The following is an 18,042-nucleotide window of genomic DNA, read 5'->3' as shown; positions in this document are numbered from 1 at the left end:
CTATCACACTTAAAGATGACGTCAAACTGAGTTTCCCTCAGCTGTACGCGGAAGTTATGCGTATATTGTCCATTTCCAGTTTAAAGCGATCAACTTTTAGATGCTTGCAACTGAGAAACGTAGATAGTAATGTTCAATAACTTAATAAACACAGTCATGTACAGTTTGTGTTGCCTTCTTGAAATCTCATGAGATCTTTAAAGGCATTATTGGTATAGAAAGTTGTCCAAAATACAGCCCAAGGATGTCCCCCCCCCCCATTAGTCATGGGACATGTTGTACTTTGTGTTGCGGTCACAGGGTTTCTTTTTGTCTTTCTGATGTCAAAGGTAGATCACTTGCTGGAGTGCAAAGGACACATAGTCTCTAAAAAATGGCAAAGCATATAGTTGCAAAAGATTAAAAAAGTGCTTTAAACATTGCTTATTTGTACATTTAAACGTAATTAAGTGTGTTAAATCATGCATGGAATTACCTCTTTCAGTGTACCAGGAGTGATAAGGATAACATAGATCATCCATAAAGGAACCAACAATGTTGAAGAGAGAGTGAACCACCAACCAACAGCATAGCCCCACCAGGGGTATTCGAATGTGTTATTAAACTTTAAAGGAGTGAATTTGACCAAAGAGAAGATAAATGTACCCTAAAGAAGCAAAGACATTAATTGAATTAATGCTGAAGACATAATAAAGACCTTTGATATTCTTCTATAAAAGTATTACTTCCTAATGATCGACTGATAAAAGAATACTTCCTGATTTTAACACTGAAACTGTATTTTCAGTGAAGCTACATTAAAAAGGAAAGTGCTATACAAATAAACTTGAATTTGAATTAATAATGGTGAAGAACTAGAATAACACTGCAATTTATGACCTAATATGATCATACCACCTTGAATCAGAGTAAAACGTGCACTTACTATACACACAACAGGAGTGACATACTTCCAACAGTATTTCATTAGCGTCAAAGGACGATAACCAATCATGTCTACAATGTTTTCATATAGACGATCAGCACCTGGAAAACCAGAGACAAACCAAGTCTTAGGGGAGATTATACACAAAACAAATAAGGAAGAAATGACCACGGCTGCATCCAAAATCTTGTGTAGGTACTTGTTTTGAATAAGTAATTACTTGTTATTACTGCGGCCGCTAAAAAGTATGTTCTATAGTATGAATGTGTGTAGTACGAATCTAATCCGGATGTACTACATTCACCCTTGTTGCCATTGCCATGTGACCTACCAGCGACAGTCACAAATCTTTTCCTGTGGCCTCAAGGGATAGTAAAGTGTCCATCACATGCACACTTCAGAATTTCACTGGAAGTAATAGGTCATACGGGTACTTTTTGTCTACTCTTTTATGAGTACTGTGAATTCAGAATATTTTGTCACATACCGTTTTTGCCAAATATAATAGGAGAGTATGCGATTTCGGATGCAACTAAGGTAAATTACCTATACATATTAAAAGACTGCCCACCAGTTTTGTGCTCAGTTCTTATTGTTTATGATTCATGACATGATCAACCTTTACTATAAACAGTGCAGCACTATGGTGGTGGCTTTGCTTGAAAATCTGGGCTAACAACAAAAAAGCTGCTGGTTACCCTAATCCCACTATTGTCCTTGGTGAAGGCACTTAATGCACCAGTCGCTCTGATAGAGTTGTCCCTGAATAGTATAATTGTATAGTACGATAGTAGTTCAGCATATCACAAGGGTTGTTCTAACTTTGGCACAGTGTTTTAGCAACACAACCTTCAATTCGGTTTAATCAAGCACCATACACATTTAAATTAAGCTATTCTCAAATATTCTTCCTTTATATGTAAATCGAGTTTATTTAGGGCCCTATGATTTCCACGATGCAAAAAACACAGATTGAATCACGTAATCCAGTAATAAAAATGAAATTTACTGTATAACATAGATGACTAAAAAGTAGGGCTGTAAACATTTAAATCACGATATGGACTGGTGTTTGTTAAAAATTAAAGTGCAAAAAGACTATTTAAATATGAAGTCCTACATATTTAAAAAAATAAAACTGAATTTCATAGGGCCCTATGTATTAAATTGGATTGTGTCGTTTAAAAAAAATACATTTGTGCAAATTTTCTATTGATCGTGGCTGCAGTAATTCATCAAATGATGATCAAAAAGTGGAGAAGAGAATTATAATCAGGCATACTGTATATTCAGTTGTGCAGGGTAGACAGACAGTACTTTCTGCATTTTAAAGAGGCGATTTAGTATTATAACTCACCATAAAACCAGCCAATACATATTGACTGTGCAATGGCAAATAGCAGGAGGGTCATTCCACTGCAGGAATAGTAATCAAATAACTGGAAGATATACAGGCCACCCTATTGAGTCAATGCAAAAAATACAACAAAACATGATTAGCACTCAAAACTCAGATTTTCTCATTGATTATTACGTGGTCTGATTTAGACAGCATGAATCAGGAAAGTACAAATATCAAATAACCAAATAATCCCAGTCAGTGTAATAACTAAATTATGAACATAATCACCTCTGTTACCATCAGGAGGCCAATGAGGAAGCAGCTCACACAGATGATGAGGAGGAAGAGTTTACGACGGTGTCCTTGGAGGAAGAAAGTGGGGTTCATGTCTGTTATGGCTGTCATGAGAGCCTCCAAACCCACAAACTGAAAAAGAGAATGAGGTGTAATGACAGTTTTTGTTTTTTAATGCAGTCCTGTCCTGAAGAACTTGCATAACACATTTACTGTAAGTATATTGCATGCACAAAACTCTTTATGAGAATATTAAGAATATGTATAATAATTTACACATTTACACACATTGGGTCTCATTCATGAAACACGAGCAGAACGAATTTTTGTGTAAATCGTGTGTAAAGTGGTTCTGGCGTAAATTTTCGGATTCATTAAAATGTTCGTATTTTCCAAATGTTAGTTGGTACACAAGAAATCTACACCTGCTCCCAGCCACGCGTAAATAGTGCGCTTAACACCCGAACGTTTTGCTCATTCATAAGGCTGCATTTTAATTCACCTTAATCGAGTACATATTTGCACAGCATTTTGAAAAAATATTATATATAGTAATTACATACGGTTTTTCTTATTATGAGAGCCAGTAATAGCATCTGCGATGGTGGTCCTTCTCCAGTTTGAATACTATTTTTCCAAAGTGAACTAATTCGTTTTTTGCTCTCAAGCTTAATGTCGAACCATTTTCTTCTCACTTCTGGGAATGTTCGATTAACAGATGAAACTCCATTAACTGCATCTGTAATATGCTGCCAAGCTTCCTTTTTTTTAGGACCCGATACGCCACTATGTACGCTTGAAAATAAAATGTGGCGTTTTGAATGAACTTCTGATAATAAAACTATATTTTTATATTTTTTGCCCATATATAGTTGTCAGTCGGATTTAATGGGCGGGATTTATGGTAATTGAGAATGAACGTGCACGCGCATCCCATTTACGACTGATTAGAATTCATTAACACACACACACACACATTTCACTATCACATCTGACGTTTACGAAGTATTTGTGAATCAGGAGAAGAGTTTTCGGGAAGGTCTCTTTACACGCAAATCACTCGCATATTTACTCGTATATTTACGAATGTTTCATGAATGAGACCCAATGTATGAAACATCTGCTACTTTGTCAAATAGCTTTATAAAAAGTCACCTCAAGTCACTTTCATATTTATAGAGCTTTATACAATAGAAATTGTTTCAAAGTAGCTTCACAGTAATAAACAGGAAAGTAACAGTTCATTCATTATGAAAAAAAGTTCAATTCTTCTGTAAAGCAGTTCTACAGAAGACCATAATATTATTATTCAGCTTCATCCGATAGTGTCAGTGGAGTCAAAACTAAATGTAATTTTCACAGTCAAACGCATCATGTACTTGAGAGACAATGTGTTCTCACCTCACTGTCAAGGCCCAGTAGAATAATCATGAGGAAGAAACATATGGACCACAGCTGAGGCATAGGCATCATTGCTACAGCTCGTGGATATGCAATGAAAGCCAAACCAGGGCCTGGCAAAAGAAGTGAAATGTGAATTAATGTGTGGGAAATGTATAGAAAACATTAGTTTGAATGAAAGTGTCAGGAAAACTGACATAAAGAAGCCGCTGTTGTTTAAGTTACCTGACTCTGCCACCATCGAGATATCAACCCCCTGTTCCAAGGCCATGAAGCCTAAAACAGAAAAGATGGCAAAGCCAGCCACAAAGCTGGTTCCACTGTTCAGCAGGCACAGATAAATACAGTCTCTACAAGCAGAAACAAAGCAAGCAGTCAAAACCCATCACAGCAATCTGTCTATTATACAGTCATTAGCTGTTCTTACCCAATTTATATATACAACTCTAAAAATATATCTAAAAGTATATCTGTATTTAAATTTACTTTAATGTGGTTTCTCATGACATAAGTTATCTCACTTGTAGCAGTTGTTGTTGTACTTATTGTAGCTTCCCAAAGCTGTAAGGCACCCAATGCAAAGAGCGTAGGAGTAAAATATTTGTGTTCCGGCATCCATCCACACCTAAAGACATGAGAGAGCAAGTTCACAACTGCTGACCAACCGATTGGGTATTTAGCAATACATGACACATGAAGGGTCAGGTGCGGTTCCACTGAGAAATATCCAAGTTACGTTTTTTAATGCTTTGGTGTCACTGATTATTTAGCGATTGTTTAAAAAAAAAAAAAAAGCTTAATCATTTGTTTTGGCTTTCGTCTGTAGAGACTGTGATTAAGCAAAAAATAATAAACAACATCCTATCTAAGGAGCTCTAAGAATTTTTATTTGTCCCTGGCTGATAAAACAATGTTCTTGTAACTTATATTGACACTGACTATCAGATTGAATGCATCATCACATAAAAGCAGAACTTTTAGGCTTTTTCAGATGTTACCGTAGAAATACACTATTCACCATTATAATTCCTTCGACTGAAAAGGTCCAAATAATAAAGCTGTGGAATAAGAAAGTGTGATCTCATTCTCAACATTGCGCCCATCATGAAAGGGGAACTTTTGGGTAGAATAAAAGTTTCTAGGTCACTGATATGACTGGCCTGATGGTCACGTGGGTGTACATCATTTTAAACAAAAGCACCAACCAAAGTAATTTTAACTCTTCAGTTGCAAATGTCTTTTCAAATAGAAAAAAAATACTTCATCTACTACTACTATCACTCATGTGTCTCCGGATTTGTATACCTGTGGGTCTGCAAGGCGTGTTGGATTTGGGTAGAGGTAGAAGGAGATGCCATCAATGGCTCCAGGCAACGTAAGACCTCGAATCAGAAGCACCAGTAGCATAGCATATGGAAATGTAGCAGTAAAATATACAACCTAAAGATAAAGAACAAGGGCACTCCCATTTTGAGATCTAGCATACCTATTTTGAAGTTAATATTCATGACAGACAGACCGAGCAAACATGCAGACAGATGTAATCTGTATCAGATTTACATTTCTACTGAGCCATATTTTATATATGATAATGGTCTTTTTTTCAATTAGCTCTTACCTTGCCTGTGGACTTCACTCCCTTCCACACACAGAAGTAGCAGATGATCCAGGCCAACAGGAGACACAAAGCCAGCTCCCATCTCACACTGCCCAGCTCATTCACACTTCCAGTTATATTCAATACTCGCCTCCTACAAGAAACACTTTTTGTAATTCTAATTTAACTATTTTTTTATTTCTAAATTCATGCATCTACACAATAATTACACTTGAAAGTTGTGCTTGCATTAAGTGTTAGTATACATTTAAGTTATTTAAATGATTATACTACTTTAAATTATTATAACTGAGATTTGAATATGCCCCCCGAAGCAGCACATTTTGCATATAATTACAGCATTTTATATTAACTATAAAAAAATCTTTCAGGACTTTTGAAGATTTGATTAATTTAATTATTATTAGTTAAAAAAAAAATTCTTTCAGGTTTTCCATTACTATTGCATTCAAAAATACAAAACAAATGTTCAAACCTGATAAAAATGACTAAACTTACGAGGCTTCATCTTTTTTTATAATATAAATAATAATTATATATACAGTATTGGTCAAAATTGATGTCCGGAGGGGATATTTGCTTGAACCTACAAGTTTGATAAAACCATCAAAATGAGGAAAATATTTTATATTGTTTAAATATTTTAAATATGAGGAAAGAACAAAACACTGAACTTGGTAAAGGTATTTATCTAATTTATCAATTATTTGAGGGGAAAAAGCAAACAACAGCAACAAGTTTTATTTTACTATGCAAAAAAGAATGCATAGAAAAACAAAAAGCTCACAGGAAAGAGCATATATTGACTACAACCTAATCAGTTATTAATATTTCATTTGTCCTCTTTTGTTTTTGCATGTCTTCATAATTTCTTTGTATAACAGCCTGGCCAAAAATGATGTCCGCACAATTTGGCATGTTTCATTACATTATCACATATAAAACAACTAACTCCAATAACAACTATGCAATATGCTTACAAAATCTTTAATTCATTTCTTTAATTAATTTTTTATATTTGAGTAAAGGGTGAAGATGCCAATTTTTCTTAGGCCGGACATCACTTTTGGCCTCTACTGTAGTTTAAACTTTTGGTTATTTTATAAACTCACTCCCAAAATTCTTTAACAGGTGATGATGCGTTCTCCATTAAGCTCAGGTTTCTCGTTCCTCCCATTCGATCAAACTCGACACAGTTCTCTGAAAGGGTAAAGGAAAAAACATGATCTATTAAACAAAAAAACAAAACAAAACAAATTCAAAGTAACTAGTATTATAACACACCTGAATTCCACCAGTTCTTGCAGCTAGCCCATGGTAGTTCACTACTAAAAGAAGAGAAGAGATAGAAGAAAGCCCAGGCCAAAATGATGATGTAGTAGGCACTGGAATAGAAGATGACCACCTGACTCCCATAACCCAGACCTAAAGAAAAGCAAACCACAAAAATTACCCCCTTTCAGATGTTTCTTATGTTGACAGCCTTTAAATTCAATACCAGTTCGCTTTGAATGTGCTGGAGAGATCCATATGTATAAATCACATACTATAACAGAGGTTAAATTGCTGAATTAATAATGCATTTGTATTGATTATTTATGATGAATCATTATGAATTTACACTTATAGTTTATAGTATGAAATATACTATAAGTAATTTAGGGCTTTGGAGTTTGACTTGAAACATGAAATTATGAAACTGTTATATTATTAATGGGTGACTTTAATGGGAATGTGATTGAGAGGTGAAAGGGTGGTGTGGATCTCATACAGATGAACATAAAAAGCATGTATTTGTGAAGCTTAACTTTGGATAAGTATCCGTAATCCATTTTTGAGAATTATTATTGCATTCTGTATATGTGTAAATCTCTTAATCTAAATCGCCTTAATTTTTGCAACCTTACACATATTCAAAATATGCTATTTTACAAGTATTGATTTATCATGAGATTATATATTTAGAAATAACCGCAGCTTTTAAAAACTGCAATAAATTGGGAAATTCAACAAGTTAAGTGACGTGAGTGTTGTTTTCATCTTCATGTGACATTTTCGGTAAACATGGAGTCATGAGATAATGCTTAATGAAACCAAAAGCAAAACCAATTTTGAAAGCAAGTCAGACTAATAGAGGATCCTGACTCATTAGAAGAGAAATCTGCTGATATGGCATTTAAACAATCACATGATCAACCGTTTTTCAAACTGATTATTACAAAAGTAACTTCTCACATTTCAGACCATTATTGTTCACTATTGCAGTGTACAGTGTTTACTAACTACAACCATCTAATTTTATCAGCAAACAAACATACATCACTATGGTTGACATATAACATGCACTATATTGTACATTCAAAGGTGCTCTAAGCGATGTCACGCGTTTTTTAGGCCAAAACTTTTTTTGTCACATACAGCAAACATCTCCTCACTAACCGCTGGCTGCCTGTCCCCCGAACACACTGTTAAGAAACGCGATCTCTGTAGACAGCCCAGGCTCCACAAACAGCAACAAAAACAAACTGGGCTAACCCGCTCCACGAAACATGACAAACAGTTCCAGCCAATCACCGACAAGAAGGACTTGGGGGCGGGGTTTGGGGTGTTAGTGCGTGGATGAGGAGGAGGGAGGGTCTAGCTTGCCTCCGTTTTGTTTGACAATACTTTAAACGTCAACCAGAAGTGACGTCACCCGACATCGCTTAGAGAACCTTTAAAGGAGAACTCCGGCGCAAAATGAACCTTTGGTCTAATTACACATTGTTACCTAGTCAACCGTTATCTGAGATTTGTTTTCATGATTACCGAATATAAACAGTTTTATCTCTAAAAACAGTTTAGCCTATAACGCTAGTATAACGCTAGTATATTGGGCATAGAGTAATGACAAATAAAAATCGCTTGTTAATACCACTAACAAGGCTCAAAATAGCCCCACACTAACACGGTAGCATAATGAGGGTCCCTACCTTCAAACCGAAGCATTGAGAACTTTGTCCGTGTCCAGACAGTTTAATAAAAAGATATTTTATACATACAGTCAACTTCGCGTATACAGGCAGAAGCCATCTTTGAAAAACAGTCTCGACCAGTCAATCTACGAACGCCGATCCAAGCCTAATGTTCGCGCTCACCTTATCACAACTTATAGCTCGTTCACATCTCACCAGCGCACTTGGATCGGCGTTCGTAGGTTGACTGGTAGAGACTGTTTTCAAAGATGGCTTCTGCCTGTATACGCGAAGTTGACTGTATGTATAAAATATCTTCTTATTAAACTGTCTGGACACGGACAAAGTTCTCAATGCTTCGGTTTGAAGGTAGGGACCCTCATTATGCTACCGTGTTAGTGTGGGGCTATTTTGAGCCTTGTTAGTGGTATTAACAAGCGATTTTTATTTGTCATTACTCTATGCCCAATATACTAGCGTTATACTAGCGTTATAGGCTAAACTGTTTTTAGAGATAAAACTGTTTACATTCGATAATCATGAAAACAAATCTCAGATAACGGTTGACTAGGTAACAATGTGTAATTAGACCAAAGGTTCGTTTTGCGCCGGAGTTCTCCTTTAATACTGACATTAGAAATGAACAATGAAAACTCACCTTCAAATAGTGGGCAGATCTTCCTCCAGCAGGTGACAGACCCTTGGCTGGTGTACTGACCCAGAGCAGTCTCCATAAGAAAAAGAGGAATGCCACAGGCAAAGAGAAAGACCAAATATGGAATGAAAAACACTCCTAAAAAAAAGAAATACAGCTGTTCTTAGTATAAGACACAAGAAAAAATAAATAAAAAACAGAACTGGTTGAACTGAATTGTTTAAAAAGAGTTCACAGTTATACTCAAACAAACCTCCTCCATTCTTGTAACACAAATATGGAAACCTCCATACATTTCCCAAACCAATGATCTGGCCAGCAACAGCTAAGATAAACTCCACTTTACTGGACCACTGGCCCCTCACTCGGATTTTGAGGCCCGTGTCAACTTTTTCTGAATCTGGATAAGCCAGTTTAAACTGCAAATCTGGATCATGCTGCATCTCCATGTCACTGCAAAAAAGCAAACATCTGTCAAAACATTGATGCCAGAGAGGCACAAACAAAGTTTAGAACAGAGTGGTGATTGAAACATGTAAAGGTCAAAAACAGCAATGAGTCTTTGTTCAGTGCCATCTGGTTGTTCCAGCTCTTACACTGGCAGCTAGGCATTCAAATAATGACGTTCAAAGTTTCCCAAAGCAGAGTAAAAGACATCAACCACACAATATCTAAATAAATACATTTTTGTACTTCCCTAATAGTGTGATGTAGCTGCATGAGAACATACTCGGATTTGTCACTGTTTGAAAACAGTTTCATCAATTACTTTTGAAGACCTTGGTACTTATTGGTAAGAATTGTCTTTAATAGAAACTAATAGTAAAAATATCATTGTACAAATCAGATATAATTCATCTTTGTTACAGCTACAAAAGTGATTTTCTTTTTGCATTTTGTTGTTTGATAACAGCAGGGCTATTAGGCTGCTATCACTTTAAGACCGAATACACGGATCCATATTCTTTCTCAATTGTTAAAGTTCATGTAAGCCATAAGCAATTGTGTTTACGAGTGTAACGGAAGCAAGCTAGTAAGAGCTGTGTGTGTAAACCTCACTCCCCTTAATAAGGCATCTTTGAGTAAACTTCGAGTGTCATTTGAGTATCTGTTTGCCGGGCCGAGTGTCCTGGTTTTTGGTAATCAAAATATGGTCACCCTATGCAGTGTAGAGTGTACATATACAATCTAAAAGCATTTGAATTGTTTTGAAGTCTTGAGTGTTTTGCACAAATGTTCTCAATAAGAATTTGTTGGTAGAATTTACAAAAAAAAGTCTACTTAAGATTTTTATTTAAATGTAGAGTGCAGTAAGTACATGCTGTTTGTGCAACTCTTCACAGCTGAAATAATCTTGTGTCCCTAAAACAGGAGACACTGCAGGGTGCTTAGACACATTCCCTTCTCTGCCCTTCATTTCTTGTGCTGTGACCCTTATAATATGCAAATAAAAATGAAACAGAACGATATAGTTTCTTAATGATCCCATGGACCCCTGGGGTTAGTGAAGGTACTCCAGGGGGTCCGTGGAGAACATATATAAATCATATATTTTCAAGACATTCCTAACTATTAAATAACTTTTGAAATAATAATCTATTAAGCTAATATGGTGTAGCATAGCATTGTTATTTAATGAAGTTATGATTTTGCTTACATTTTGATATTTTTAGGTGGTGTAACTGCTTGGAGAACGTAAAAAAGAAAGAAGTCAAATTCTTTATTATTTCTATATACATCCACTAAATCAAAGTCAGTAACATAGATGCCTTTTTTGTTGTCATGTGACAAGACATTCAGACCCTCATAACGGTGTCAAGGTCATTATTTTTGATCACATTGTTTATGAAAATGCACATTTTAAACATGTCAAATGGAACAATGTTAAGGAAATGACTTATGTGAGACTTTTGATATTTCTTATATATATATATATATATATATATATATAGAAAATTCTAATAATAAAAAGAAAATCAAACATTTAGCCTAAGTATTTGTACAAAATGGTAAAATTCCTTATCAAAAATGGATGAAACAAACATGAATACAAATATAACGTTCCTGTTAGTTTTACACCTTAAAACTACATTTTAAAACGACTACTACTATTTCATCCTAGACATCATTATTTTTTATTGACTCTTGTATAATTTAATTTGATTGTGTCAGGTGGCATGTTAAGGCGAGGTAGGTAAAAAAAAAAGAGACGTTTTCATTTATTAACTAACTTACTGTACTGTACATGCCTAATTGTACTGTACATCCCTAATTGTAACCATAAACAGCACTTGTATCTGACGCACGAACTGGAGCACAGATTGTCCGTGATGATCTGAATACAGAGGAGGAAACTCAGTCAGTTATTGCGCTTTTGTTCATGCCCTTTGGCCTACATTCAGCAGCCGAAGCCGAACACTTGTGCTGTTCAAACCCACGCGGAGGAGACGCCGGGTGCCAAGTGAAATACTTCTATAAACAAAAGCCAGATAGAAAACTGCTCAACTACGCAGTTAATCTCAGAGCTCAATTGAACCCCTTCAGTGAATTAGAATGCACTGGAAACAATAGAAAACAAAAGCCATACGTTAGAGGTGTTACCTGATGCAGACGACCAGTCAAAAGTTCAGGAAGTCTAGCGCATACACACTGGCCACGAAAGTTACGTTTAAATCAGCATGCTTCGGTCGTTATAATACAGTCGCTGAAGCTCACCCCTCTCATTCTCCCCTCCTCTCGGAAGGAGAAACGAGCCCATACAGAACTGAGAGTGTATATCGCGCGCGCGTGTGTGTGTGTGTCTCAACTCAAAGGCGGGACTTAGCTCAACAGCTTGTAGTCTACCTAGATCAGGGATGGGCAACTTCAGTCCTGGAGGGCCATTGTCCTACAGAGTTTAGCTTCAACCCTAATCAAACACACCTGAACAAACTAATCAAGGTCTTCAGGATTACTAGAAAGTTACAGGCAGGTGATTTTTTCAGAGTTGGAGCTAATCTGTAGGACAGCTAGTGGCCCTCCAGGACCGACGTTGCCCATCCCTGGCCTAGATCAATAAATGACAACATTTCTAAATACGGTCATCTATGATCTTGACATTTTTGTTGCCAAATTGTGAAATATCTGTTAATTACATTATATTAAACGTGCTACTTTATTGAACATGACATGAGTAAACAATATTTAAGCAATAGGCCTATCACACAAGCATGACTGTGATTCAATAACCGTTCTAGAGTTTTTCTTTGTGTGTATATTATGTTTTCGCAAAAGGAGCAAAGCATCAAACTTTGTCACCAAGCAACAGACATATTCATCCGGTCTGGAACAGGTTGTGTGAAAGCGTTTTGTAATCGGCTTCTGCTCCACTCCGGGTTTTCCAGTTATCCATTTACCACTAGAGGAACCTGCTCCGACTAAAGGCTCCGACAGGGGTCATATCTAGTTAGTAAACCTGGTTCTACACAATGTTAGAGATGGATACGATACCTACAAAAATCAATCATAAAAATAAGCAGGGAATCGATTTTCATTATAATTGGCTATTATTAACATCTTGGTGTGGGGGAAACAGCTGGTAGTTTAAGGCAACGAAGAAAGTGACATATTTTGACTAACAATAACTATATGACACAGACACTATATGACATAAATAATAACATTTCTCTAGCTGAACAGGATCAGTATAGGCTGTAAAATAAAGCGCCACGTCAAGTAACCTATGCTTTGCAGTATGTTGTTACGTTCCGTCTCTCTTCCAGAGACAAAACCTCTCCCCCATATTATTTTTGTCTCCCCCTTAATAACTGTTAATAACATGCATTCACACGTTTTTGCTACCTCAAGAGTTTCAACCCTATCAAAGCGATTACAGCGATTACCGTAGTCATTTGACAGCTTAAATGCGCATGCTCAAAATCAAATATCTTCTTCTTCTTCTTCTGTGGCTTTTATTGGCAGTTTGCAATCTATGTGCATTACCGCCATCTACTGGAATAAGGTGTGATCACATTGGGAGGTGAACCCCCCCCCCCCAGAGAATTAGAGCCCAAGCTTCAGCTGGCGCTACGTGTTTAGCTCCTCCAGCTTCAACCTCAACTCACTCAACCTCCATAGAAAATAAAATAAAAATACAATAAGACTAAAGTCTTCTTGCTAACTGTGTTTTTTAAAAGAAATTCTATCACTGCTTTTAGTGTGTTCCTGGTAGTTTCAACAGGTTGCTTAAATTAACAGACTTCTTTGTTACCCTCTTAATTTTCTCTCTCTTAAGGTACTGCCTATATCTAAAGTATGCTTCACAGTTTCAGTTTCCGTACAATGGGCACATTCCTGTCTCATGTTTCCCTATTATAGGTTCAGTCCTGTATGTCCCTTAGCCTAGTGAACCATGTTTCCTCCTGTCGTGATAATGAACTCATTTTTTTAACTGTTACATTTTGTTGAATACTATATAAATGCCTACCTTTTCCCCCCTTATCCCATTTATTTTGCCAGAGTTTATGAATACCATCTTTAATTATTGTTTTAATTTCTGATTTGCTGAGTAGAACCTGTATTTCTACTTGTTCTGCTTTAAGTGCTTCTTTTGCCAACTCGTCTGCCTTCATTCCCCTCAATACCTGTGTGCGCTGGAACCCAAGTGAACTGTATTATTAGCTTCTGTTGCGTTATTCTGAATATCATCTGATGAACTTCGTCTAAAAGATCCTGCCTGCATTCAGATTTCCCAGTCTGGATGCTAAGGAGGACATAGAGTCTGAACAAATAACCGATTTATATGGCTTCACTTCTTCTGTAGTGCCATTATGACCGTCATTTCTGCAGAGAAGATTGAGAGGTGGTTTGAGGTTCTTTTTTGTATTGTGACTTTATATTTAGGAATACAGCCACCCCCGTTTTACCTGCTGGTTCTTTGGATGCATCTGTAAATATTTGTACTGTATCATTCTATCTTACTTAGCCTATACTGTTGTAGGCCTACACTTTGATACAATCCCGTCTTAACTATGTTTTTAGTTTCTATATTAACTAGAGGAAAGCAGAAAAACTACTAGGTTACTATCGTGACCTCAGTTCCCTGAGAGAGGGAACGAGTATTGCGTAGCTATACGCAGTGGGGAAACTCCTTTTCCTCGATTTACTGAAGCCTATATGTAAAACGCATTTGCAGCTGCACAGCTAGCACACTGAGCGTCTGAAACGCTCATAGGCTGTGTTGCAGCAACTGCACATCCAATGGCTCGGGCGACTCTGACGCGCGACCAATGAGCTAGCCCAACGTCAGAGCCCACCAAGGGGGCGTGACCCAGCCTATATAGACCCCCGAATTCGCCATTATAGCAGGTTTATACGACTGAAGCGACAACTTCACCAGTTACTATAGTGCGGCCGGCTATGCAATACTCGTTCCCTCTCTCAGGGAACTGAGGTTACGATAGTAACCGAGTAGTTCCCTTTCGAACGGTCACTTCGTATTGCGTAGCTCGTATTGGGGACGCCATGCAAAACACCGCACCCTAAGTAACTGGTTGCACTGCAACTCAGGACCCCTGAGTTAACAGAACAAGCCAGAACCCAATAATATATGCATATACGTATATATATAACAGACCAGACACTGTCGGGTCTGAATAATATATATAAGTCAGTAACAACTAACAGAATATACTAACAAAACCAGACACCGTCGGGATTATTAGTATAACTTTATTACCGGCCGAAGCGGGTTTATATAAATATGTATGTGATTATGCACAGTAATTTTTGTAGACAAGACCAGACACCGTCAGGTCTCAATCATACCGAAAGCACCTTCGCCTGCAGGGAAGGTACCTCCATATTATAGAACTTCATAAATGTGGAAGGCGAGGACCAGCCGGCCGCATCACAAATATCTTGAATGGGAAAACCAGATGACCAAGCCCACGACGAGGCCATGCCTCTGGTCGAATGGGCCTTGACACCTATGGGGCAAACCTGACCCACTGAGGTGTAGGCCTGTGAGGAAATAACAGCAGGATGCAGTATGCAAGTAAACTCAGTTTAATGGATAATATTGAATAAACAATGAAGAAGGCACAAGTCGGGGACAACACTCAGATGGACAGTGAAGCAGGGACGAGATGGCGATCCGGTGGAAAACAGGTGATGAAGTGCTCGAGTGAATCCCGGGGGAAGTGAACATCCAGATGACACGACGAACTGACGAACATCCAGACGACACGAGGAACAGACGAACTCCAGACTAGGAACAGCAGACGAGGCACGAGCACAGGAAACACACCGGGGAACAACCACAACGATCTGACAACAAGGGAGAGAATTGCTGGGTATATAAAGGGAACTGAAATGGATGACAGCTGGTGACACTAATCAGCACAACGAGTAACCACACCCACACAATACACTCACGCAGACACATCAGCGTGAGACAGCCGATTCATAAACCGTGACAGTACCCCTCCTCCTAAGAACGCCTCCTGGCGTTCTCAGACTCCCTTACCTGTCGATTGTAATCATCGATAAGGGAATGATCCAGGATGTCTCTAGCCGGTACCCAACTTCTCTCCTCCGGACCGTAACCCTCCCAGTCCACCAAGTACTGAAATCCGCGTCCCCTCCGTCTCGAGTCCAGAATGCGGTTAACCGAATATGTGGGTTCCCCATCTACGAGTCGCGGCGGGGGGGGAACCGGGGCAGGCGGATTAATGTGAGAATGAAACACGGGTTTGATTTTAGACACATGGAAGGCGGGGTGAATTCTCCTGTACGCAGGAGGGAGTTTGAGTCGGACTGTCACCGGACTAATAATCTTGGTGACAGGAAACGGGCCAATAAATTTAGGAGCTAGCTTGTTAGACACGGAGCGGAGAGGAATATTCTTGGTAGAAAGCCACACTTTTTGACCCACGACGTAAACGGGAGGCTTTGACCGGTGGCGATCGGCCTTGGCCTTCATGCGCCTCCCTGCTTGGAGTAGAGTCTCACGGGCTCTAGTCCAAGTACGGTGGCACCTCTGGACGAATGCGTGAGCGGAGGGGACCGCGACCTCGGATTCCAGACTCGGAAAAATTGGTGGCTGGTAACCTAAACTACACTTAAACGGCGAGAGGCCCGTGGATGACACTGGTAATGAATTGTGGGCGTACTCCACCATAGAAAGCTGTTGGCTCCAGGACGACGGATTCTTGGCAACCAAACATCGCAACATTCTTTCGAGGTCCTGATTGGCTCGCTCAGACTGGCCATTACTCTGGGGATGATAGCCCGAGGACAGACTGACCGTGGCCCCCAGTAATTTACAAAATTCCTGCCAAAATCTGGATACGAATTGGGAACCCCTGTCAGAAACCACGTCCATCGGGAGGCCATGTAACCGAAAAACGTGATCTATGACAGTGACCGCTGTCTCCTTGGCTGAAGGTAATTTGGGCAAGGGAATGAAATGTGCCGCCTTCGAGAACCGGTCCACTACGGTTAAAACAACCGTCATGCCATTGGAAGGCGGGAGGGCGGTGACAAAATCTAGAGCGATGTGGGACCAGGGTCTCGAAGGGACAGACAGCGGTCGAAGTAACCCGTCTGGGGGTTGGTTAGATGTCTTACTAGTGGCACAGACTGAGCAAGCCAAAACAAAATCGTGAATGTCGCGAGCCATCAATGGCCACCAAAATCGTTGTTTAACTAGAAACCTGGTGCGAGTCACTCCTGGATGACAAGCCACGTTGGAGCAATGACCCCATCTAATAACGTCGGACCGTAACCCCTCCGGAACAAATAATCGGCTCGGTGGACAACCAGGCGGAGGCGTTACCCCTTCTAAGGCTGTCTTGACCTTCGATTCGACCTCCCATACCAGAGTGGAGATGACAACTTTCTCAGGTAAAATACACTCGGGAGTCACCGGGCGTTCGGATGGATCAAAAATACGAGATAAAGAGTCGGGTTTGATGTTTTTGGACCCGGGGCGGTACGAGAGAACAAAATCAAAACGACCGAAAAAAAGAGCCCACCGAGCCTGCCTGGAGTTGAGTCTTTTAGCAGATCTGATATATTCCAGATTCTTATGGTCGGTCCAAACGATAAAGGGAACCCCCGAACCCTCTAACCAATGACGCCACTCCTCCAACGCTAGTTTAACTGCCAACAACTCTCTATTACCAATGTCATAATTACGTTCGGCAGACGATAGTCGATGAGAAAGAAACGCGCAGGGATGCATCTTGTCGTCTGAGGAAGCGCGTTGTGAAAGCACTGCTCCTACTCCCACCTCTGACGCGTCGACCTCCACCACGAACTGACGTGTGGGATCAGGGGTGACAAGAATGGGAGCCGAATCGAAGCGACTTTTGAGGTTGTTGAACACTGCCTCGGTAGTGTTCGACCACCTGAACGTCGTTCGGGGGGAGGTCAAGGCAGTCAGAGGTGCGACTAGTTGGCTGAAATTACGAATGAAACGTCGGTAAAAATTGGCGAATCCCAGAAACCGCTGTAGGGCCTTACGGGAATCTGGACTTGGCCAATCTACCACAGCCTTAACCTTGTCAGGATCCATGCGCACTCCCTCAGAAGAGATGATGTACCCTAAGAAGGGAACAGACTGTGCATGAAACGAGCATTTCTCCGCCTTGACAAAAAGCCCATTCTCTAACAACCTCTGGAGCACTCGCCTGACGTGTTGAACGTGTTCCTGGAGAGACGAAGAAAAAATCAATATATCATCCAGGTAAACATATATGAACTGATCTACCATGTCTCTCAACACGTCATTCACGAGTGCTTGAAAAACCGCTGGGGAGTTGGAAAGCCCGAACGGCATAACCAAATATTCAAAGTGCCCCCTAGGGGTAT

The 18,042-nt window shown here is 39.3% G+C and overlaps 1 protein-coding gene across 1 annotated transcript; it reads right to left on the bottom strand.

Annotated features, from left to right (window-relative positions):
- Positions 1-260: 260 nt before the first annotated feature.
- Positions 261-11,970, bottom strand: slc6a22.1 (solute carrier family 6 member 22, tandem duplicate 1). The gene is made up of 15 exons (XM_056253790.1): positions 11,791-11,970; positions 9,443-9,642; positions 9,193-9,327; positions 6,865-7,005; positions 6,693-6,780; positions 5,581-5,713; positions 5,268-5,402; positions 4,484-4,587; positions 4,188-4,312; positions 3,963-4,075; positions 2,556-2,693; positions 2,283-2,385; positions 926-1,026; positions 476-646; positions 261-366 (listed from the first exon to the last, which is right to left on the bottom strand). Exons 2-15 carry the CDS (start codon positions 9,636-9,638, stop codon positions 295-297), a joined length of 1,755 nt encoding a protein of 584 aa, XP_056109765.1. The 5' UTR covers positions 9,639-9,642; positions 11,791-11,970; the 3' UTR covers positions 261-294.
- Between the last annotated feature and the right edge of the window lie 6,072 nt (positions 11,971-18,042).

Source organism: Rhinichthys klamathensis, unplaced genomic scaffold, assembly GCF_029890125.1.
Source record: "Rhinichthys klamathensis goyatoka isolate OS25496 unplaced genomic scaffold, OSU_Roscu_1.1 h1tg000109l_1, whole genome shotgun sequence".
NCBI classification, from domain to species: domain Eukaryota; kingdom Metazoa; phylum Chordata; class Actinopteri; order Cypriniformes; family Leuciscidae; genus Rhinichthys; species Rhinichthys klamathensis.
Note: the sequence above shows the minus strand (reverse complement) of the source record. Positions and strands in the feature narration are given on the sequence as shown.

Bases quoted from the DNA above. Each gene is read 5' to 3' on its own strand.
- slc6a22.1 (XM_056253790.1), bottom strand. From the start codon at position 9,638: ATGGAGATGCAGCATGATCCAGATTTGCAGTTTAAACTGGCTTATCCA. The intron at 5,403-5,580 runs GTAAGAGCTAAT...CTTTATCTTTAG, and splicing joins GAGTGAAGTCCACAGGCAAG to GTTGTATATTTTACTGCTAC. The intron at 4,588-5,267 runs GTATACAAATCC...TCATGTCTTTAG, and splicing joins CACGCCTTGCAGACCCACAG to GTGTGGATGGATGCCGGAAC.